The 19813-nt window shown below is 42.2% G+C and overlaps 2 protein-coding genes across 4 annotated transcripts in view; one reads left to right on the plus strand and one right to left on the minus strand.

Moving 5' to 3' along the window:
* The window catches only part of lcorl (ligand dependent nuclear receptor corepressor-like), a 73581-nt gene that overhangs the window by 42890 nt on the left and 10878 nt on the right, over nucleotides 1–19813 (minus strand). For all 3 annotated transcript variants that reach the window (XM_061984450.1, XM_061984451.1, XM_061984452.1), the window contains one exon: nucleotides 8733–8853. In XM_061984450.1, the coding sequence (XP_061840434.1) occupies nucleotides 8733–8853 (121 nt within the window). The remainder of the gene's footprint in view (nucleotides 1–8732; nucleotides 8854–19813) is intronic.
* On the plus strand, nucleotides 11186–12465 carry LOC133621957 (neugrin-like). Its single transcript, XM_061984453.2, has one exon. The coding sequence runs from the start codon at nucleotides 11323–11325 to the stop codon at nucleotides 12238–12240; it is 918 nt and encodes a 305-aa protein (XP_061840437.1). The 5' UTR covers nucleotides 11186–11322; the 3' UTR covers nucleotides 12241–12465.

Consider the following 19813-nt stretch of genomic DNA (forward strand, 5'->3'; position numbering starts at 1 on the left):
TTCCGCATTTTCCAGCACACCTTCAACACATCCACAATTCTCACGCAGTTGCTTTTAGCTGCTGGCATTACACGACAGGCTCTTCTCACTCTTTCCTGTGTCTCCCTCTCACAGACAGCAAGTGCACCTTCTTACACACGTCACATACTGTCACGTCATACGTCACATACTGTCACGTCGTACGTCACATACGTATACGTCCTCTCCCAGCAGAGAGCGAGGTAGCGGCATGGCTAAGGTTAGCTGTGATGCTAGCGCAGCTGCTAAGGTGCGCGCCTGCTCAAGCGTCCTCTGCGCACGGCAAATCTATGCCACGCACAAAATCAAATAAAAAAATAAGCGCATAACAATTTTCGACACACGGACACGACAGAAACAACCGTTTTCGTCATCATTGTTCAAATATTGTGACGTCTGTCAAGACGCTTATCTCCATTCGGTGCCACACGTCCACACCATCAAAATGCAAGGCAAAAATTTCCACATCAACAAACAGAGGATGAAACGCAAGTAGACTCAACGTAAATAATAAAGTTGCTATGAGGGCCAATAACAAGGATAGATAACTGGTTAGCCTCGCAGACATGCTATGAATGATTGTCTTTCAATTCCGATACAATACCGATAGTGATTCGATACGATATCAGCAGGAATCATACATTGTGTTATTTTGTAGAATGTTGGAAAAGATTTGATCAAGTAAAATTAGTAACAGGGAAGAATAGTAGGTATGAAAAACACTAATCTATTAATAACCCCCTCTGGAATAGACTGTTCATATTGTTGTTACTCAGCTCGCGTTTGTGGGTCTGATGGACCCGTTGCATTTTGTGGCTTTTAATGCCTCACAATTAGGGATGTCCCGATCCGATATTTGGATCGGATCGGCTGCCGATATTTGCCAAAAATTGCGTATCGGCAAGGCATGGGAAAATGCCGATCCAGATCCAGTTTAAAAAAAAACTCCGGTCCGTGTTTTCCAACGCACCTATTTAAATAATACATTCCACTTTTCTGCTGCTCCGTAATTTCCGTTCCGCATTTTCCAGCACACCTTCAACACATCCACAATTCTCATGCAGTTGCTTTTAGCTGCTGGCATTACACGACAGGCTCTTCTCACTCTTTCCTGTGTCTCCCTCTCACAGACAGCAAGTGCACCTTCTTACACACGTCACATACTGTCACGTCATACGTCACATACTGTCACGTCGTACGTCACATACGTATACGTCCTCTCCCAGCAGAGAGCGAGGTAGCGGCATGGCTAACGTTAGCTGTGATGCTAGCGCAGCTGCTAAGGTGCGCGCCTGCTCAAGCGTCCTCTGCGCACGGCAAATCTATGCCACGCACAAAATCAAATAAAAAAATAAGCGCATAACAATTTTCGACACACGGACACGACAGAAACAACAGTTTTCGTCATCATTGTTCAAATATTGTGACGTCTGTCGAGACGCTTATCTCCATTCGGTGCCACACGTCCACACCATCAAAATGCAAGGCAAGAATTTCCACATCAACACCGTATGAAAAAATTAGTGATTTTTTTAGTTGTGATTTCCTTCTCTGCATGAAAGTTTAAAAGTAGCATATATTAATGCAGTATGAAGAAGAATGTTTTAATGTAGACATGCAAGCCTTGAAAGAACATTTTGAAAATCAAGACTACATTTCCTGCAAATGGGTGCATTTCTACCCTATATTTTAACTTTAGATTTATTCTCATATCAAACTCTTTTGGCTGTCTTTTTGACACTTACATCCGGCGCCCCCCTCCACACCCTGGATTATAAATAATGTAAATAATTCAATGTGATTATCTTGTGTGATGACTGTATTATGATGATAGTATATATCTGATAGTATATATCTGTATCATGAATCAATTTAAGTGGACCCCGACTTAAACAAGTTGAAAAACTTATTGGGGTGTTACCATTTAGTGGTCAATTGTACGGAATATGTACTTCACTGTGCAACCTACTAATAAAAGTCTCAATCAATCAATCAAAACACATAGAATCATCATACTGCTGTGATTATATGCATCAAGTGTTCATTCAAGGCTAAGGCAAAATATCGAGATATATATCCATCCATCCATCCATCCATCTTCTTCCGCTTATCCGAGGTCGGGTCGCGGGGGCAGCAGCCTAAGCAGGGAAGCCCAGACTTCCCTCTCCCCAGCCACTTCGTCCAGCTCCTCCCGGGGGATCCCGAGGCGTTCCCAGGCCAGCCGGGAGACATAGTCTTCCCAACGTGTCCTGGGTCTTCCTCGTGGCCTCCTACCGGTCGGACATGCCCTAAACACCTCCTTAGGGAGGCGCTCGGGTGGCATCCTGACCAGATGCCCGAACCACCTCATCTGGCTCCTCTCGATGTGGAGGAGCAGCGGCTTTACTTTGAGCTCCTCCCGGATGGCAGAGCTTCTCACCCTATCTCTAAGGGAGAGCCCCGCCACCCGGCGGAGGAAACTCATTTCGGCCGCTTGTACCCGTGATCTTGTCCTTTCGGTCATAACCCAAAACTCATGACCATAGGTGAGGATGGGAACGTAGATCGACCGGTAAATTGAGAGCTTTGCCTTCCGGCTCAGCTCCTTCTTCACCACAACGGATCGATACAGCGTCTGCATTACTGAAGACGCCGCACCGATCCGCCTGTCGATCTCACGATCCACTCTTCCCTCACACGTGAACAAGACTCCGAGGTACTTGAACTCCTCCACTTGGGGCAAGATCTCCTCCCCAACCCGGAGATGGCACTCCACCCTTTTCCGGGCGAGAACCATGGACTCGGACTTGGAGGTGCTGATTCTCATCCCAGTCGCTTCACACTCGGCTGCGAACCGATCCAGTGAGAGCTGAAGATCCTGGCCAGATGAAGCCATCAGGACCAAATCATCTGCAAAAAGCAGAGACCTAATCCTGCAGCCACCAAACCAGATCCCCTCAACGCCTTGACTGCGCCTAGAAATTCTGTCCATAAAAGTTATGAACAGAATCGGTGACAAAGGGCAGCCTTGGCGGAGTCCAACCCTCACCGGAAACGTGTCCGACTTACTGCCGGCAATGCGAACCAAGCTCTGACACTGATCATACAGGGAGCGGACCGCCACAATCAAACTCCATACTCTCTGAGCACTCCCCACAGGACTTCCCGAGGGACACGGTCGAATGCCTTCTCCAAGTCCACAAAGCACATGTAGACTGGTTGGGCAAACTCCCATGCACCCTCAAGGACCCTGCCGAGAGTATAGAGCTGGTCCACAGTTCCACAACCAGGACGAAAACCACACTGTTCCTCCTGAATCCGAGGTTCGACTATCCGGCGTAGCCTCCTCTATATCGTGTATCGAAATATGGCCTTAAAATATCTCAATATTTAAAAAAGGCCATATCGCCCAGCCCTAGTTTCAATGATGCCATTTCTGTTTGTCATGTATAATTTTGTCTATTTTGTGTTTGTCCTTGAATAAACAGGTCAGTTTCTTGTTACCAACCATTGTGTATTATTCAAACTCCCCTAATTCAGCTGGCTAGTTGTTATCAAGAGTACTAAAATCCTTTTCAACATGATTCTGACAACTAAGTAGGCTAAATAACTTTAAACTTTAATACATGCTCGGATAGGCCAGTATCGGTATCGGTCAGTATCGGATCGGAAATGCAAAAACAATATCGGTATCGGATCGGAAGTGCAAAAACCTGGATCGGGACATCCCTACTACGGTCCATCCAGACCCACACCTCCCTGCCACCTGAACACTTTTTCCCCCCTCGGCCATCAGGCACATGAACAATAACAAGATGTGATAGCTCAGTTACAGCTCATTTTTAGTACCCATCCTATGTTATATGTGTTTTATGTTGCACCATTGCACCAAGAAAAATTCCTAGGTTGTGAACCCGTTCTCAAACAATGGCAATAAAACTATTCTGATTCTACAGAAGAATATTAATTAGGGATGTCCGATAATGGCGTTTTGCCGATATCCGATATTGTCCAACTCTTTAATTACCGATACCGATATCAACAGATACCGATATATACAGTCGTGGAATTAACACATTATTATGCCTAATTTGGTCAACCAGGTATGGTGAAGATAAGGTCCTTTTTTTAAAAAATTAATAAAATAAAATAAAATAAATAAATTAAAAACATTTTCTTAAATAAAAAAGAAAGTAAAACAATATAAAAACAGTTACATAGAAACTAGTAGTGAATGAAAATGAGTAAAATGAAGTGTTAAAGGTTAGTACTATTAGTGGACCAGCATGCTTACGGACTGGATCTTTGCAGACTGTATTGATATATATTGATATATAATGTAGGAACCACAATATTAATAACAAAAAGAAACAACCCTTTTGTGTGAATGAGTGTAAATGGGGGAGGGAGGTTTTTTGAGTGGGTGCACTAATTGTAAGTGTATCTTGTGTTTTTTATGTTGATTTAATAAAAAAACAAAAAAACAAAAAAAAAAACGATACCGATAATAAAAAAACAGATACCAATATTTTCCGATATTACATTTTAAAGCATTTATCGGCCGATAATATCGGTAGGCCGATATTATCGGACATCTCTAATATTAATTTCTTATATTTATTGACAAAAAAAGTATAATTTTTTCTTCCATGCTACATACAGGTAAAAGCCAGTAAATTAGAATATTTTGAAAAACTTGATTTATTTCAGTAATTGCATTCCAAAGGTGTAACTTGTACATTATATTTATTCATTGCACACAGACTGATGCATTCAAAGGTTTATTTCATTTAATTTTGATGATTTGAAGTGGCAACAAATGAAAATCCAAAATTCCGTGTGTCACAAAATTAGAATATTACTTAAGGCTAATACAAAAAAGGGATTTTTAGAAATGTTGGCCAACTGAAAAGTATGAAAATGAAAAATATGAGCATGTACAATACTCAATACTTGGTTGGAGCTCCTTTTGCCTCAATTACTGCGTTAATGCGGCGTGGCATGGAGTCGATGAGTTTCTGGCACTGCTCAGGTGTTATGAGAGCCCAGGTTGCTCTGATAGTGGCCTTCAACTCTTCTGCGTTTTTGGGTCTGGAATTCTGCATCTTCCTTTTCACAATACCCCACAGATTTTCTATGGGGCTAAGGTCAGGGGAGTTGGCGGGCCAATTTAGAACAGAAATACCATGGTCCGTAAACCAGGCACGGGTAGATTTTGCGCTGTGTGCAGGCGCCAAGTCCTGTTGGAACTTGAAATCTCCATCTCCATAGAGCAGGTCAGCATCAGGAAGCATGAGGTGCTCTAAAACTTGCTGGTAGACGGCTGCGTTGACCCTGGATCTTAGGAAACAGAGTGGACCGACACCAGCAGATGACATGGCACCCCAAACCATCACCCAACCATGCAAATTTTGCATTTCCTTTGGAAATCGAGGTCCCAGAGTCTGGAGGAAGACAGGAGAGGCACAGGATCCACGTTGCCTGAAGTCTAGAGTAAAGTTTCCACCATCAGTGATGGTTTGGGGTGCCATGTCATCTGCTGGTGTCGGTCCACTCTGTTTCCTGAGATCCAGGGTCAACGCAGCCGTCTACCAGCAAGTTTTAGAGCACTTCATGCTTCCTGCTGCTGACCTGCTCTATGGAGATGGAGATTTCAAGTTCCAACAGGACTTGGCGCCTGCACACAGCGCAAAATCTACCCGTGCCTGGTTTACGGACCATGGTATTTCTGTTCTAAATTGGCCCGCCAACTCCCCTGACCTTAGCCCCATAGAAAATCTGTGGGGTATTGTGAAAAGGAAGATGCAGAATGCCAGACCCAAAAACGCAGAAGAGTTGAAGGCCACTATCAGAGCAACCTGGGCTCTCATAACACCTGAGCAGTGCCAGAAACTCATCGACTCCATGCCACGCCGCATGAACGCAGTAATTGAGGCAAAAGGAGCTCCAACCAAGTATTGAGTATTGTACATGCTCATATTTTTCATTTTCATACTTTTCAGTTGGCCAACATTTCTAAAAATCCCTTTTTTGTATTAGCCTTAAGTAATATTCTAATTTTGTGACACACGGAATTTTGGATTTTCATTTGTTGCCACTTCAAATCATCAAAATTAAATGAAATAAACATTTGAATGCATCAGTCTGTGTGCAATGAATAAATATAATGTGCAAGTTACACCTTTTGAATGCAATTACTGAAACAAATCAAGTTTTTCAAAATATTCTAATTTACTGGCTTTTACCTGTATGTGCCACTTGAGACCTCACTGTAGGCTTTAGGTCAGTGTTTTTCAACCTTTTTGGAGTTGAGGCACATTTTTTTCGTTGGAAAAATCCCGAGGCACACCGCTAGCAGAAAACCTAAAAAAATGAAACTCAGCAGCCGATATTGACAGTAAAAAGTCGTTCTCGCAATTGTTGGATATGACTTTAAACCATAACCAACCATGCTGCACTATAGCTCTTGTCTCAATGTAGGTGTACTGTCACCACCTGTCACATCACGCCGTGACTTATTTGGACTTTTTTGCTGTTTTCCTGTGTGTAGTGTTTCCTATTTTGTTTTTGATTGTCATGTACGGATGCACTTTGTGGACGCCGTCTGCTGCTCTGCACGCCGTAAGTCTTTGCTGTCATCCAGCATTCTGTTTTTGTTCACTTTGCAGCCAGTTCAGTTTTAGTTTCGTTTTCCATAGCCATCCCTAAGCTTCAATGCCTTTTCCTAGCGGCACTCGCCTTTTGTTTATTTTTGGTTTAAGCATTAGACACCTTTTTACCTGCACGCTGCCTCCTTCTGTCATCTGCATATTGTGATCACGACAAACCATGTTCCCGACATCCACAAAGCAATTAGCTACCGGCTGCCACCTACTGATATGGAAGAGTATTACCGTATTTTCCGCACCATTAGCCGCACCTAAAAACCACAAATTTACTCAAAAGCTGACAGTGCGGCTTTTAACCCGGTGCGCTTTATATATGGATAAATATTAAGATTCATTTTCATAAAGTTTCGGTCTCGTAACTACGGTAAACAGCCGCCATCTTTTTTCCCGGTAGAACAGGAAGCGCTTCTTCTTCTACGCAAGCAACCGCCAAGGTAAGCACCCGCCCCCATAGAACAAGAAGCGCTTCTTCTTCTACTGTAAGCAACCACCCGCCCGCGTAGAAGAAGAAAAAGGGCGCGGATATTACCGTACATTTCATTTCCTGTTTACATCTGTAAAGACCACAAAATGGCTCCTACTAAGCGACAAGGATCCGGTTCATGAAAAGACGCAATCTCTCCATCCTCACACGGATTACTATTTCACAGCAATTGATATTCCTGTGAACCGCACTGTGGATACTGTGGATACAACGGGAGCACGTACGGTGAATATTCGCACCACAGGGAATGAGAAGTCGTCCTTCACTGTGGTTCTAGCTTGCCATGCTAATGGCCTGAAACTTCCACCCATGGTGATATTCAAAAGGAAGACCTTGCCAAAAGAGACCTTTCCAGCCGGCGTCATCATAAAAGCTAACTCGAAGGGATGGATGGATGAAGAAAAGATGAGCGAGTGGTTAAGGGAAGTTTACGCGAAGAGGCCGGGTGGCTTTTTTCACACAGCTCCGTCCATGTTGATATACGACTCTATGCGCGCCCACATCACAGATGGTGTCAAAAAACAAGTGAAGCACACAAATACAACACTCGCCGTCATTCCGGGTGGATTAACCAAAGAACTCCAACCGCTGGATATTGGTGTCAACAGGGCATTCAAATCACGACTGCGAACGGCGTGGGAACAATGGATGACCGAAGGCGAACACACCTTCACTAAGACAGGCAGACAGCGCCGGACGACATACGCCAACATTTGCCAGTGGATCGTAAATGCCTGGGCAGATATTTCGGTCACAACTGTGGTCCGAGCTTTCCGGAAGGCAGGATTCACAGAACTGCTGAACACTGACACTGACTCCGATGACTTCGACGAGACGGAACCGGCCATTTTGGATCCCACATTTGCCCAACTTTTCAATTCGGACACCGAAGACGAAGAATTCGAAGGATTTACGAATGAAGAATAACTTCAGAAGGTGAGCGCTATGTTTATTTTGTGTGTTGTGACATTAACGTTCGAGCAACATTATGTTGCTATTGCTCTGCACTATTTTGAATTTTACTATGTTTGTGATTGCACATTTGCGTACATTTTGGGACAGAGTTGTTAGAACGCTGGTTTTTAATATATTATTAAAGTTTGACTGACCTATCTGACTGTTTTTTTGACATTCCCTTTAGCGCAGCGTAGGCGCGGCTTATAGTCCGGGGCGGCTTATAGGTGGACAAAGTTTTGAAATATGCCATTCATTGAAGGTGCGGCTAATAATCCGGTGCGCCTTATAGTGCGGAAAATACGGTACACGGTTACTCTGCCCGTACTCTAGACAGCACAGACACTCAACAACGGCACATTATTTGCGGATTTTAATTACTGGTTTCCAAAAAATATTTTTCACCCAAATAGGTGAAATGACATCATCTCACCGCACACTAGTTGAAAAACACTGCTTTAGGTCATGTCACCTCTAAACTAAACAAAATTGATGCGAATCCACCCTTCTTTTTTTTTTTTAAATAACAAGAATCAATACGCAGAATCGAAAGAGGAATCGGAACCGGAAATATATTATCAATTCTCATCCCGACATACACCGCTTCCCACAGCTAAAGCCACATTCACCTTTCTTGTGGAACACAGCCTGGAGGAACCTGTGAGCGGTCTGGCTGCTCTCAGACATGGTCGGGGCCAGACATGGAGAGCCATCCGAGGGGGAGGAGAGGGCTGACGCGGTTGCTTGCTCCTGAGGGACAAGACAAAAAAGTTAATTGTGGAAAAATATGCACTTGCATAGCTTCTGACACAAGGGTCGCCCAAACTTTTTGCTCCGAGGGCCAAAGTGAAAATGTGCCACCGGCCAGAGGATGAAACGCAAGTAGACTCAACGTAAATAATAAAGTTGCTATGAGGGCCAATAACAAGGATAGATAACTGGTTAGCCTCGCAGACATGCTATGAATGATTGTCTTTCAATTCCGATACAATACCGATACTGATTCGATACGATATCAGCAGGAATCATACGTTGTGTTATTTTGTAGAATGTTGGAAAAGATTTGATCAAGTAAAATTAGTAACAGGGAAGAATAGTAGGTATGAAAAACACTAATCTATTAATAACCCCCTCTGGAATAGACTGTTCATATTGTTGTTACTCAGCTCGCGTTTGTGGGTCTGATGGACCCGTTGCATTTTGTGGCTTTTAATGCCTCACAATTAGGGATGTCCCGATCCGATATTTGGATCGGATCGGCTGCCGATATTTGCCAAAAATTGCGTATCGGCAAGGCATGGGAAAATGCCGATCCAGATCCTGTTTAAAAAAAACTCCGGTCCGTGTTTTCCAACGCACCTATTTAAATAATACATTCCACTTTTCTGCTGCTCCGTAATTTCCGTTCCGCATTTTCCAGCACACCTTCAACACATCCACAATTCTCATGCAGTTGCTTTTGGCTGCTGGCATTACACGACAGGCTCTTCTCACTCTTTCCTGTGTCTCCCTCTCACAGACAGCGAGCGCACCTTCTTACACACGTCACATACTGTCACGTCATACGTCACATACGTATACGTCCTCTCCCAGCAGAGAGCGAGGTAGCGGCATGGCTAACGTTAGCTGTGATGCTAGCGCAGCCGCTAAGGTGCGCGCCTGCTCAAGCGTCCTCTACGCACGGCAAATCTATGCCACGCACAAAATCAAATAAAAAAAATAAGCGCATAACAATTTTCGACACACGGACACGACAGAGACAACGGTTTTCGTCATCATTGTTCAAAAATTGTGACGTCTGTCGAGACGCTTATCTCCATTCGGTGCCACACGTCCAGACTCCACACCATCAAAATGGCAAACATTTCCACATCAACACCGTATGAAAAAATTAGTGATTTTTTTTAGTTGTGATTTCCTTCTCTGCATGAAAGTTTAAAAGTAGCATATATTAATGCAGTATGAAGAAGAATGTTTTAATGTAGACATGCAAGCCTTGAAAGAACATTTTGAAAATCAAGATTACATTTCCTGCAAATGGGTGCATTTCTACCCTATATTTTAACTTTAGATTTATTCTCATATCAAACTCTTTTTGCTGTCTTTTTGACACTTACATCCGGCGCCCCCCTCCACACCCTGGATTATAAATAATGTAAATAATTCAATGTGATTATCTTGTGTGATGACTGTATTATGATGATAGTATATATCTATAGTATATATCTGTATCATGAATCAATTTAAGTTCAATCAATCAATCAAAACACATAGAATCATCATACTGCTGTGATTGTATGCATCAAGTGTTCATTCAAGGCTAAGGCAAAATATCGAGATATATATTGTGTATCGCAATATGGCCTTAAAATATTGCAATATTAAAAAAAGGCCATATCGCCCAGCCCTAGTTCAATGATGCCATTTCTCTTTGTCATGTATAATTTTGTCTATTTTGTGTTTATCCTTGAATAAACAGGTCAGTTTCTTGTTACCAACCATTGTGTATTATTCAAACTCCCCTAATTCAGCTGGCTAGTTGTTATCAAGAGTACTAAAACCCTTTTCAACATGATTCTGACAACTAAGTAGGCTAAATAACTTTAAACTTTAATACATGCTCGGATAGGCCAGATCGGTCAGTATCGGTATCCGTCAGTATCGGTATCGGATCGGAAGTGCAAAAACCTGGATCGGGACATCCCTACTCACAATCAAACAATTTTATGTTAAAATACTGAACAGATGTTTACCTTATCCCAATAAACATCTGCTCAGTATTTTAACATAAAAGTATTTGATTGTGAGGCATTAAAGGGGAACATTATCACCAGACCTATGTAAGCGTCAATATATACCTTGATGTTGCAGAAAAAAGACCATATATTTTTTTAACCGATTTCCGAACTCTAAATGGGTGAATTTTGTGACGTCACATCGGGAAGCAATACGCCATTTTCTCAAACACCGAGTCAAATCAGCTCTGTTATTTTCCGTTTTTTCGACGGTTTTCCGTACCTTGGAGACATCATGCCTCGTCGGTGTGTTGTCGGAGGGTGTAACAACACCAACGGAAGTGCTTTACGAAAACGCGTTGCAACCAGGAAGTGGACACGTGAAGGGTATTTAATATAGTTGCGTACATCTGCGATTAACTAACCCTAACATTTAAGAGCGCATCGTTTGTGAATCTGCTGGATACTATTTATTCATATAATAATGGCTGGACGTCTCCCAGTGTTATCCATGCTCGCTTCGCTCGGGATTCGAACAGTAGCGTCGCCATCAGTCGGCCGCCATCGGGTTCCCTTAATGTTTGTCCGATTTAGCAGCAGAGGTGGCAGAAAAACATGGACAGAGCAGAGCGGTGGACACACACACTTCCACCAAGAAGATGACAGAGACTGTATGATGGAGGACGTGGAGGACAAGCTGGAAGCTTTGCTGAAAGAGAGAGAGAAGAATCGAAACGCTACCAAGTATAACATCATCAAGAGGAAGATGAGGCCACCAGGAGCTCCAGAAAGGAAGTTAAGCTGGCAGGCAATTGAACAGATAAAATTTCTAAAACAGGAGCAGCCAGATGAGTGGTCAGTCAAGCATCTGGCTGAAGGCTTCTCTGTCAGCCCTGATGAGATTGTCAGAGTGCTCAAGAGCAAATTTATCCCGGACCCAGCCAGAAAACTCAAGCAGGACGCTAAAGCTATGACTCGGCTCAATCCTCAGGTGTTGCCTTCAGGGTCTGGGGCAGAGCAGAGCAGACTGAAGCTGCACAGAGGCCGCACAGCAGATGCACTCCTCCCCTCAGGAAGTCAAGAAAATAGTTTGGTTCCTGTGGCTGCCCATACTTTAATAGGTGGCAACACAAACTCAGACAATAAATCCCTGGCTGTAGCTTCTGCACTTGTTACAGCTCCATCTCGCTTTAATTCCGCGAGCAACAAAGACGCCACAGAGAAGACGACAGCCGGGGACAACAGTTCACATCCAGCGGAGGAGGAGGAAGAGAATTGGGATGGAGAGGTGTTGTCTGAGGAACAGATTGCGCAGATTTGGGAAATGAAGAAGCCTGCACCTGCGTTGCAAGTCGGGAAGGATTTCTTTGATGGCGAGGGCAATTTTTTGTACAGAATATGAGTACTAGTGTTGGGGGACGGCGTGGCGCAGTGGAAGAATGGCCGTGCGCGACCCGAGGGTCCCTGGTTCAATCCCCACCTAGTACCAACCTCGTCATGTCCGTTGTGTCCTGAGCAAGACACTTCACCCTTGCTCCTGATGGGTGCTGGTTAGCGCCTTGCATGGCAGCTCCCTCCATCAGTGTGTGAATGTGTGTGTGAATGGGTAAATGTGGAAGTAGTGTCAAAGCGCTTTGAGTACCTTGAAGGTAGAAAAGCGCTATACAAGTACAACCCATTTATCCATTTATCATAACAGGGACGGATTCAAGTTGCACCAGTGGCCCAAAGATGCCAAAGTGGCAAGAAATTGGACGTTTGTTCCGCACACTTTACCGACGAAAGCTATGCTACGACAGAGATGGCAAGAATGTGTGGATATCCTGCGACACTCAAAGCAGATGCATTTCCAACGATAAAGTCAAAGAAATCTGCCGCCAGACCCCCATTGAATCTGCCGGAGTGTGTGAGCAATTCAGGGACAAAGGACCTCGCTAGCACGGCAAGCAACGGCGGCAGTTTGTTCCCGCAGACGAGCGAGCTAAACCCCCTGGATGTCTTGGCTCACACCGTCCCGAAGATGATCAAGAGAAGAATATCGACCCTAGCTTACCTGGCCTGCTGACATCAACTCCAAAACTGGACAGATCAGCGGATGAGGGTATGTCTAGAGAATATATTAATTGATGAAAACTGGGCTGTCTGCACTCTCAAAGTGCATGTTGTTGCCAAATGTATTTCATATGCTGTAAACCTAGTTCATAGTTGTTAGTTTCCTTTAATGCCAAACAAACACATACCAATCGTTGGTTAGAAGGCGATCGCCGAATTCGTCCTCGCTTTCTCCCGTGTCGTTTTCATCGGTTTCGCTTGCATACGGTTCAAACCGATATGGCTCAATAGCTTCAGTTTCTTCTTCAATTTGGTTTTCGCTACCTGCCTCCACACTACAACCATCCGTTTCAATACATGCGTAATCTGTTGAATCGCTTAAGCCGCTGAAATCCGAGTCTGGATCCGAGCTAATGTCGCTATAGCTTGCTGTTCTTTCCGCCATGTTTGTTTGTATTGGCTTCACTATGTGACGTCACAGGAAAATGGACGGGTGGTTAAAATCAGGCACTTTGAAGCTTTTTTTTTAGGGATATTGCGTGATGGGTAAAATTTAGAAAAAAACTTCGAAAAATATAATAAGCCACTGAGAACTGATTTTTAATGGTTTTAACAATTCTGAAATTGTGATAATGTTCCCATTTAAAAGCCACAAAATGCAACGGGTCCATCAGACCCACAAACACTGGCTGAGTAACAACAATATGAACGTTGCACGGAAAATGTCTCTGCCAGTTTCTGCATCCCACAGGAATTCTTCTTTTGTGTTTCTGCACCTGCATACCTGCCAACTTTTGAAATCAGAAAAACCTAGTAGCCCCGGTAGGTGCAGGACAAAGTCCTGGTGGGGGGTTCAGGCTTCGCCCCCCGACGCAAAATGATTATTAGCATTCAGACAGGTTAAAATGTTGCTAAAACCATCACTTTTCTATCAGTCACAGTGACTTTTCAAAACAAAAATATTACAGCAAAAATCATATGGGTTGATTGACATGTTTATTCTGCAAGCTAACTTCAATAGTTTGAAATTATTTAATGCCAGTTATCCTGTCAACCTTTCACAAGACTTCAATTTGTTAATTGAAAGTATAAACACTTTTTACAGTAAACAAATGGTAAAACAGTACTAAACAATTCCATTAAAAAAAAAAATTGGTGTCATTATTATGGTAACTTTCTGTCCAAGCTTGTATAATCTACTGCCTTGTTCAATTGTAAAAAATATTCTGTGCCTAAAATTCACATTTCTATCACAATTACCATACTGTAAACATGGTAAGCTAACTTCATTAAAATTAATAGTCCTGTCAATAGCATGGAATTACAATTCAAATGTAGTTTTTTTGTAAGCCTTTCCAAAGAATTCAAAATATGAAAAATTAATGAAAATTAATTTAAGCCATCAGACACTTGAAAAGTGGCACATCACATCTCCAATGTAATCATTTGAACTTTTCAACAGAAATAGCACTGCAAAAATATTAAGGACATACTTCTGTAAATGACTAATGATCTACTGCTAACGATGGATTCTGATGCGTCATCTATGTTGCTGCTTCTTGATCTTAGCGCTGCTTTCGATACCGTCGATCATAATATTTTATTAGAGCGTATCAAAACACGTATTGGTATGTCAGACTTAGCTTTGTCGTGGTTTAACTCTTATCTTACTGACAGGATGCAATGCGTCTCCCATAATAATGTGACCTCGGACTATGTTAAGGTAACGTGCGGAGTTCCTCAGGGTTCGGTTCTTGGCCCTGCACTCTTTAGTATTTACATGCTGCCGCTAGGCGACATCATACGCAAATACGGTGTTAGCTTTCATTGCTATGCTGATGACACCCAACTCTACATGCCCCTAAAGCTGACCAACACGCCGGATTGTAGTCAGCTGGAGGCGTGTCTTAATGAAATTAAACAATGGATGTCCGCTAACTTCTTGCAACTCAACGCCAAGAAAACGGAAATGCTGATTATCGGTCCTGCTAAACACCGACATTTATTTAATAATACCACCTTAACATTTGACAACCAAACAATTACACAAGGCGAATCAGTAAAGAATCTGGGTATTATCTTCCACCCAACTCTCTCCTTTGAGTCACACATTAAGAGTGTTACTAAAACGGCCTTCTTTCATCTCCGTAATATCGCTAAAATTCGTTCTATTTTATCCACTAGCGACGCTGAGATCATTATTCATGCGTTCGTTACGTCTCGTCTCGACTACTGTAACGTATTATTTTGGGGTCTCCCTATGTCTAGCATTAAAAGACTACAATTGGTACAAAATGCGGCTGCTAGACTTTTGACAAGAACAAGAAAGTTTGATCATATTACGCCTATACTGTATATACCTTTATATACATATATATATACCTATACTGGCTCACCTGCACTGGCTTCCTGTGCACTTAAGATGTGACTTTAAGGTTTTACTACTTACGTATAAAATACTACACGGTCTAGCTCCGTCCTATCTTGTCGATTGCATTGTACCATATGTCCCGGCAAGAAATCTGCGTTCAAAGAACTCCGGCTTATTAGTGATTCCCAGAGCCCAAAAAAAGTCTGCGGGCTATAGAGCGTTTTCTATTCGGGCTCCAGTACTATGGAATGCCCTCCCGGTAACAATTAGAGATGCTACCTCAGTAGAAGCATTTAAGTCCCATCTCAAAACTCATTTGTATACTCTAGCCTTTAAATAGCCCCCCTGTTAGACCAGTTGATCTGCCGTTTCTTTTCTTTTCTCCTCTGCTCCCCTTTTCCTTGAGGGGGGGGGGGGGGGGGGGGGGGGGGGGGGCACAGGTCCGGTGGCCATGGATGAAGTGCTGGCTGTCCAGAGTCGGGACCCGGGGTGGACCGCTCGCCTGTGCATCGGCTGGGAACATCTCTACGCTGCTGACCCGTCTCCGCTCGGGATGGTGTCCTGCTGGCCCCACTATGGACTGGACTCTTACTATTATGTTGGATCCACTATGGACTGGACTCTCACAATATTATGTCAGACCCACTCGACATCCATTGCTTTCGGTCTCCCCTAGAGGGGGGGGGTTACCCACATATGCGGTCGTCTCCAAGGTTTCTCATAGTCATTCACATCGACGTCCCACTGGGGTGAGTTTTTCCTTGCCCGTATGTGGGCTTTGTACCGAGGATGTCGTTGTGGCTTGTGCAGCCCTTTGAGACACTTGTGATTTAGGGCTATATAAATAAAGATTGATTGATGATATTTTGGTAGTTATGCTGTCAACATTTAACAAGATTTCTTCAACTTGGACTTGAAAGCATAAATAGTATAAACACTTTTAACAGTACTAAACAATTCCAATAGATAACATTGGTGTCATTACCTTTTTGTGGCTAAAATCCGAAAAACGTTGAAAGTTTTCCACTTGTATCGCTAGCAACGGCATTAGACTTGTGTTTTTTTGTCCCAACGTGGTCTTTTACATCGCTAATTCCTCCGTGTCCGATCGAAAAATCTTGTCTGCACAAGGTGCAATTCGCGTAGTTTTCACCCTTTTTTGGAAGGGATAATTATTCCCGGATAGGCTTTTGAATATTCTTCACGGAATGACTGCAGTTTTCTTTTCGGTTTAAGACTCGTTTGCGATTTTTCTCCGGCTGATTCCATGATCGTTCGCTCGTTTGGAAACAATGGCAACTGGTGCCTCGTGCTTGGCAGCGGTGCTATAAATAGCCTCGCGCATTTAAAAAAAAATTTTTTTTTAATTAATGAAAAACCGTATTTTTTATCACTGCAACCGTAACCCGGAATAGGTTGATGAAAACCGTACTAATTACGGGAAAACCGGAGTCCCACACAAGGTTGCAACATTGTTTGTCAACACTGTCTGCTCTCATTTTCTCGTACATTTGACCCTCTGATGTTCTGTGTACCTACACTCTGTCCTCCTCCTGTCTAAGCCTGCTGTGTGTGTGTGTGTGTGTGTGTGTGTGTGTGGTACAGAGAACATCAATTTCTACACTTCTATTAGCCCCGGGTTCAGTGGACCCGGACATCTTATATGTAATAGAAACGTGTAGGAGGGGTGTGTGGTCATTAAATATGTATTCTGATATATGTTCTTCACAGAAAATGAGCCAAAGTCAGTGAGTCTCAGTTTGAAAAATGCATTAATTGTATCATTTTTCTTTTAATAAAAAATGAAAACGGGTCCCACAGACCCAAACAAGGGTTAAGTAGAAGTGGAGTAGTAATTGTTTTTTGGCGACACCTAGTGCTCACGATGCAGTAAGTTGAATGATGCGGACAGGTTTGTTACTGGATACTTATTAATATGCTTGTGTTGGGAGACTTTTATATGTAAGTAACATGCAAATGTAATCATTTGATACTTGTTTATATTGACAAATGTGTTTTAGACTGCAATATTGTTCAATTAAGGACACGGCCCCATTCCTGGGTGGAAAAAACGCTGTGCTCCAGCTAAAGTGGATAGTGCACCCTTCCAATTTGTCACGTTTCATGTGTCAGGTAAACCGTGATGAATGGGGCCATATGAATCCCTCTCCTACTGTACGCTAAGCTTATGTGCTATTGTGTAGCTGCATGCTTCTAGTAGCCTATAGCCGACCATGTTTACCTTTCGTAAATGATTACTAAAATTCAAGAAAAGACAAACCGTGTGCTTATTGGAGGACATTTAGCCGTTAGTACAGGTAAATGCCTTGCAGGACTGCTTGTATCGGAGGTAAAAATCCGAAAGTTTGGATGCAAGCCGATATAATGATTGTCAGAAAGATTGTATGTAAATTATCAAAAAACTTTCCGTTCTCTGAGTTCCCAATGAACAGACAAGAGGCTGTCTTTATTGCACCAAGCAAAGGCTTGGAAAATTCCATTGTGTACGATGGGAGGTGACAGGGGGGGGGGGGGGTTATCTATTGTCATCGAAGACCTGCCCGAGCTGAAGCCAGGACCAGCCCAAGCCCGAGGCATCTTTTTCTTTTGTGTTAATGTGACCGAAAACAGTGACTGTTTACATCAGGGGTGCTCATTACGTCGATCGCGAGCTACCGGTCGATCTCGGAGGGTGTGTCAGTCGATCACCAGCCAGCCATTAAAAAAAATAGTCCTAAAAATAAGCGATCACAAATCTTCACTATGACGTCACTTTCGTCACTTGATTGACATTCACGGCACCCGAGGGTCTTCTGAGATGACGCTGGCTGCTGCCAGCTCATTAAAATTACCGACTGGAAGGCGAGAAACACTTTATTTCAACAGACTCTGGCGCCGTAACTGTCGTCAAAACTCCAAAGACCGACTGCACAGTTGCACAATAAAAGCGCTTCTTCATCCTGCCTGCGCTACCAAAATAAGAGTCTCAAAAAGCTGGCGTGCACAAGCTAGCAAGCTACGGAGTTTGCCGACAATGTATTTCTTGTAAAGTGTAAACAAAGGAGTACGGAAGCTGGATAAATAAGATGCCAAAAACCAACCACTTTCATGTGGTATTGGACAGAAAGGAGGACTTTTTTTCTCCTCCATTCGAAAATGCGGACGTTATCAGCACTACTGTCTGATTCCAATCAATGCAAGTCATCACAATCAGGTAATACACCAACTTATATTCTTGTCTTCATGAAAGAAAGGAATCTATATGTGTTAAACATGCTTGTATTATCATTAAACACCTTTAACTTATTAACAATATTAACTATATGTGTTAAACATGCTTGTATTATCTTTAAACACTTTTAACTTATTAACAATATTAACTATATGTGTTAAACATGCTTGTATTATCTTTAAACACCTTTAACTTATTAACAATATTAACTATATGTGTTAAACATGCTTGTATTATCTTTAAACACCTTTAACTTATTAACAATATCAACTATATGTGTTAAACATGCTTGTATTATCTTTAAACACCTTTAACTTATTACCAATATTAACTATAAGTGTTAAACATGCTTGTATTATCTTTAAACACCTTTAATTTATTAACAATATTAACTATATGTGTTAATAAACATGCTTGCATTATCACTAAACATCTTTAACTTGTTAACAATATTAACTATATGTGTTAAATCGGCTGGGAACATCTCTGCGCTGCTGACCCGTCTCCGCTCGGGATGGTGTCCTGCTGGCCCCACTATGGACTGGACTCTTACTATTATGTTGGATCCACTATGGACTGGACTCTCACAATATTATGTCAGACCCACTCGACATCCATTGCTTTCGGTCTCCCCTAGAGGGGGGGGGGTTACCCACATATGCGGTCCTCTCCAAGGTTTCTCATAGTCATTCACATCGACGTCCCACTGGGGTGAGTTTTTCCTTGCCCGTATGTGGGCTTTGTACCGAGGATGTCGTTGTGGCTTGTGCAGCCCTTTGAGACACTTGTGATTTAGGGCTATATAAATAAAGATTGATTGATTGATTGATTGATTAAACATGTTTGCATTATCTTTAAACACCTTTAACTTATTAACAATATTAACTATATGTGTTAAACATGCTTGTATTATCATTAAACACCTTTAACTTATTAACAATATTAACTATATGTGTTAAACATGCTTGTATTATCTTTAAACACTTTTAACTTATTAACAATATTAACTATATGTGTTAAACATGCTTGTATTATCTTTAAACACCTTTAACTTATTAACAATATTAACTATATGTGTTAAACATGCTTGTATTATCTTTAAACACCTTTAACTTATTACCAATATTAACTATAAGTGTTAAACATGCTTGTATTATCTTTAAACACCTTTAACTTGTTAACAATATTAACTATGTGTTAATAAACATGCTTGCATTATCACTAAACATCTTTAACTTGTTAACAATATTAACTATGTGTTAAACATGTTTGCATTATCTTTAAACACCTTTAACTTAACAATATTAACTATATGTGTTA

Source organism: Nerophis lumbriciformis, linkage group LG25 (genome assembly GCF_033978685.3).
Source record: "Nerophis lumbriciformis linkage group LG25, RoL_Nlum_v2.1, whole genome shotgun sequence".
NCBI lineage: Eukaryota > Metazoa > Chordata > Actinopteri > Syngnathiformes > Syngnathidae > Nerophis > Nerophis lumbriciformis.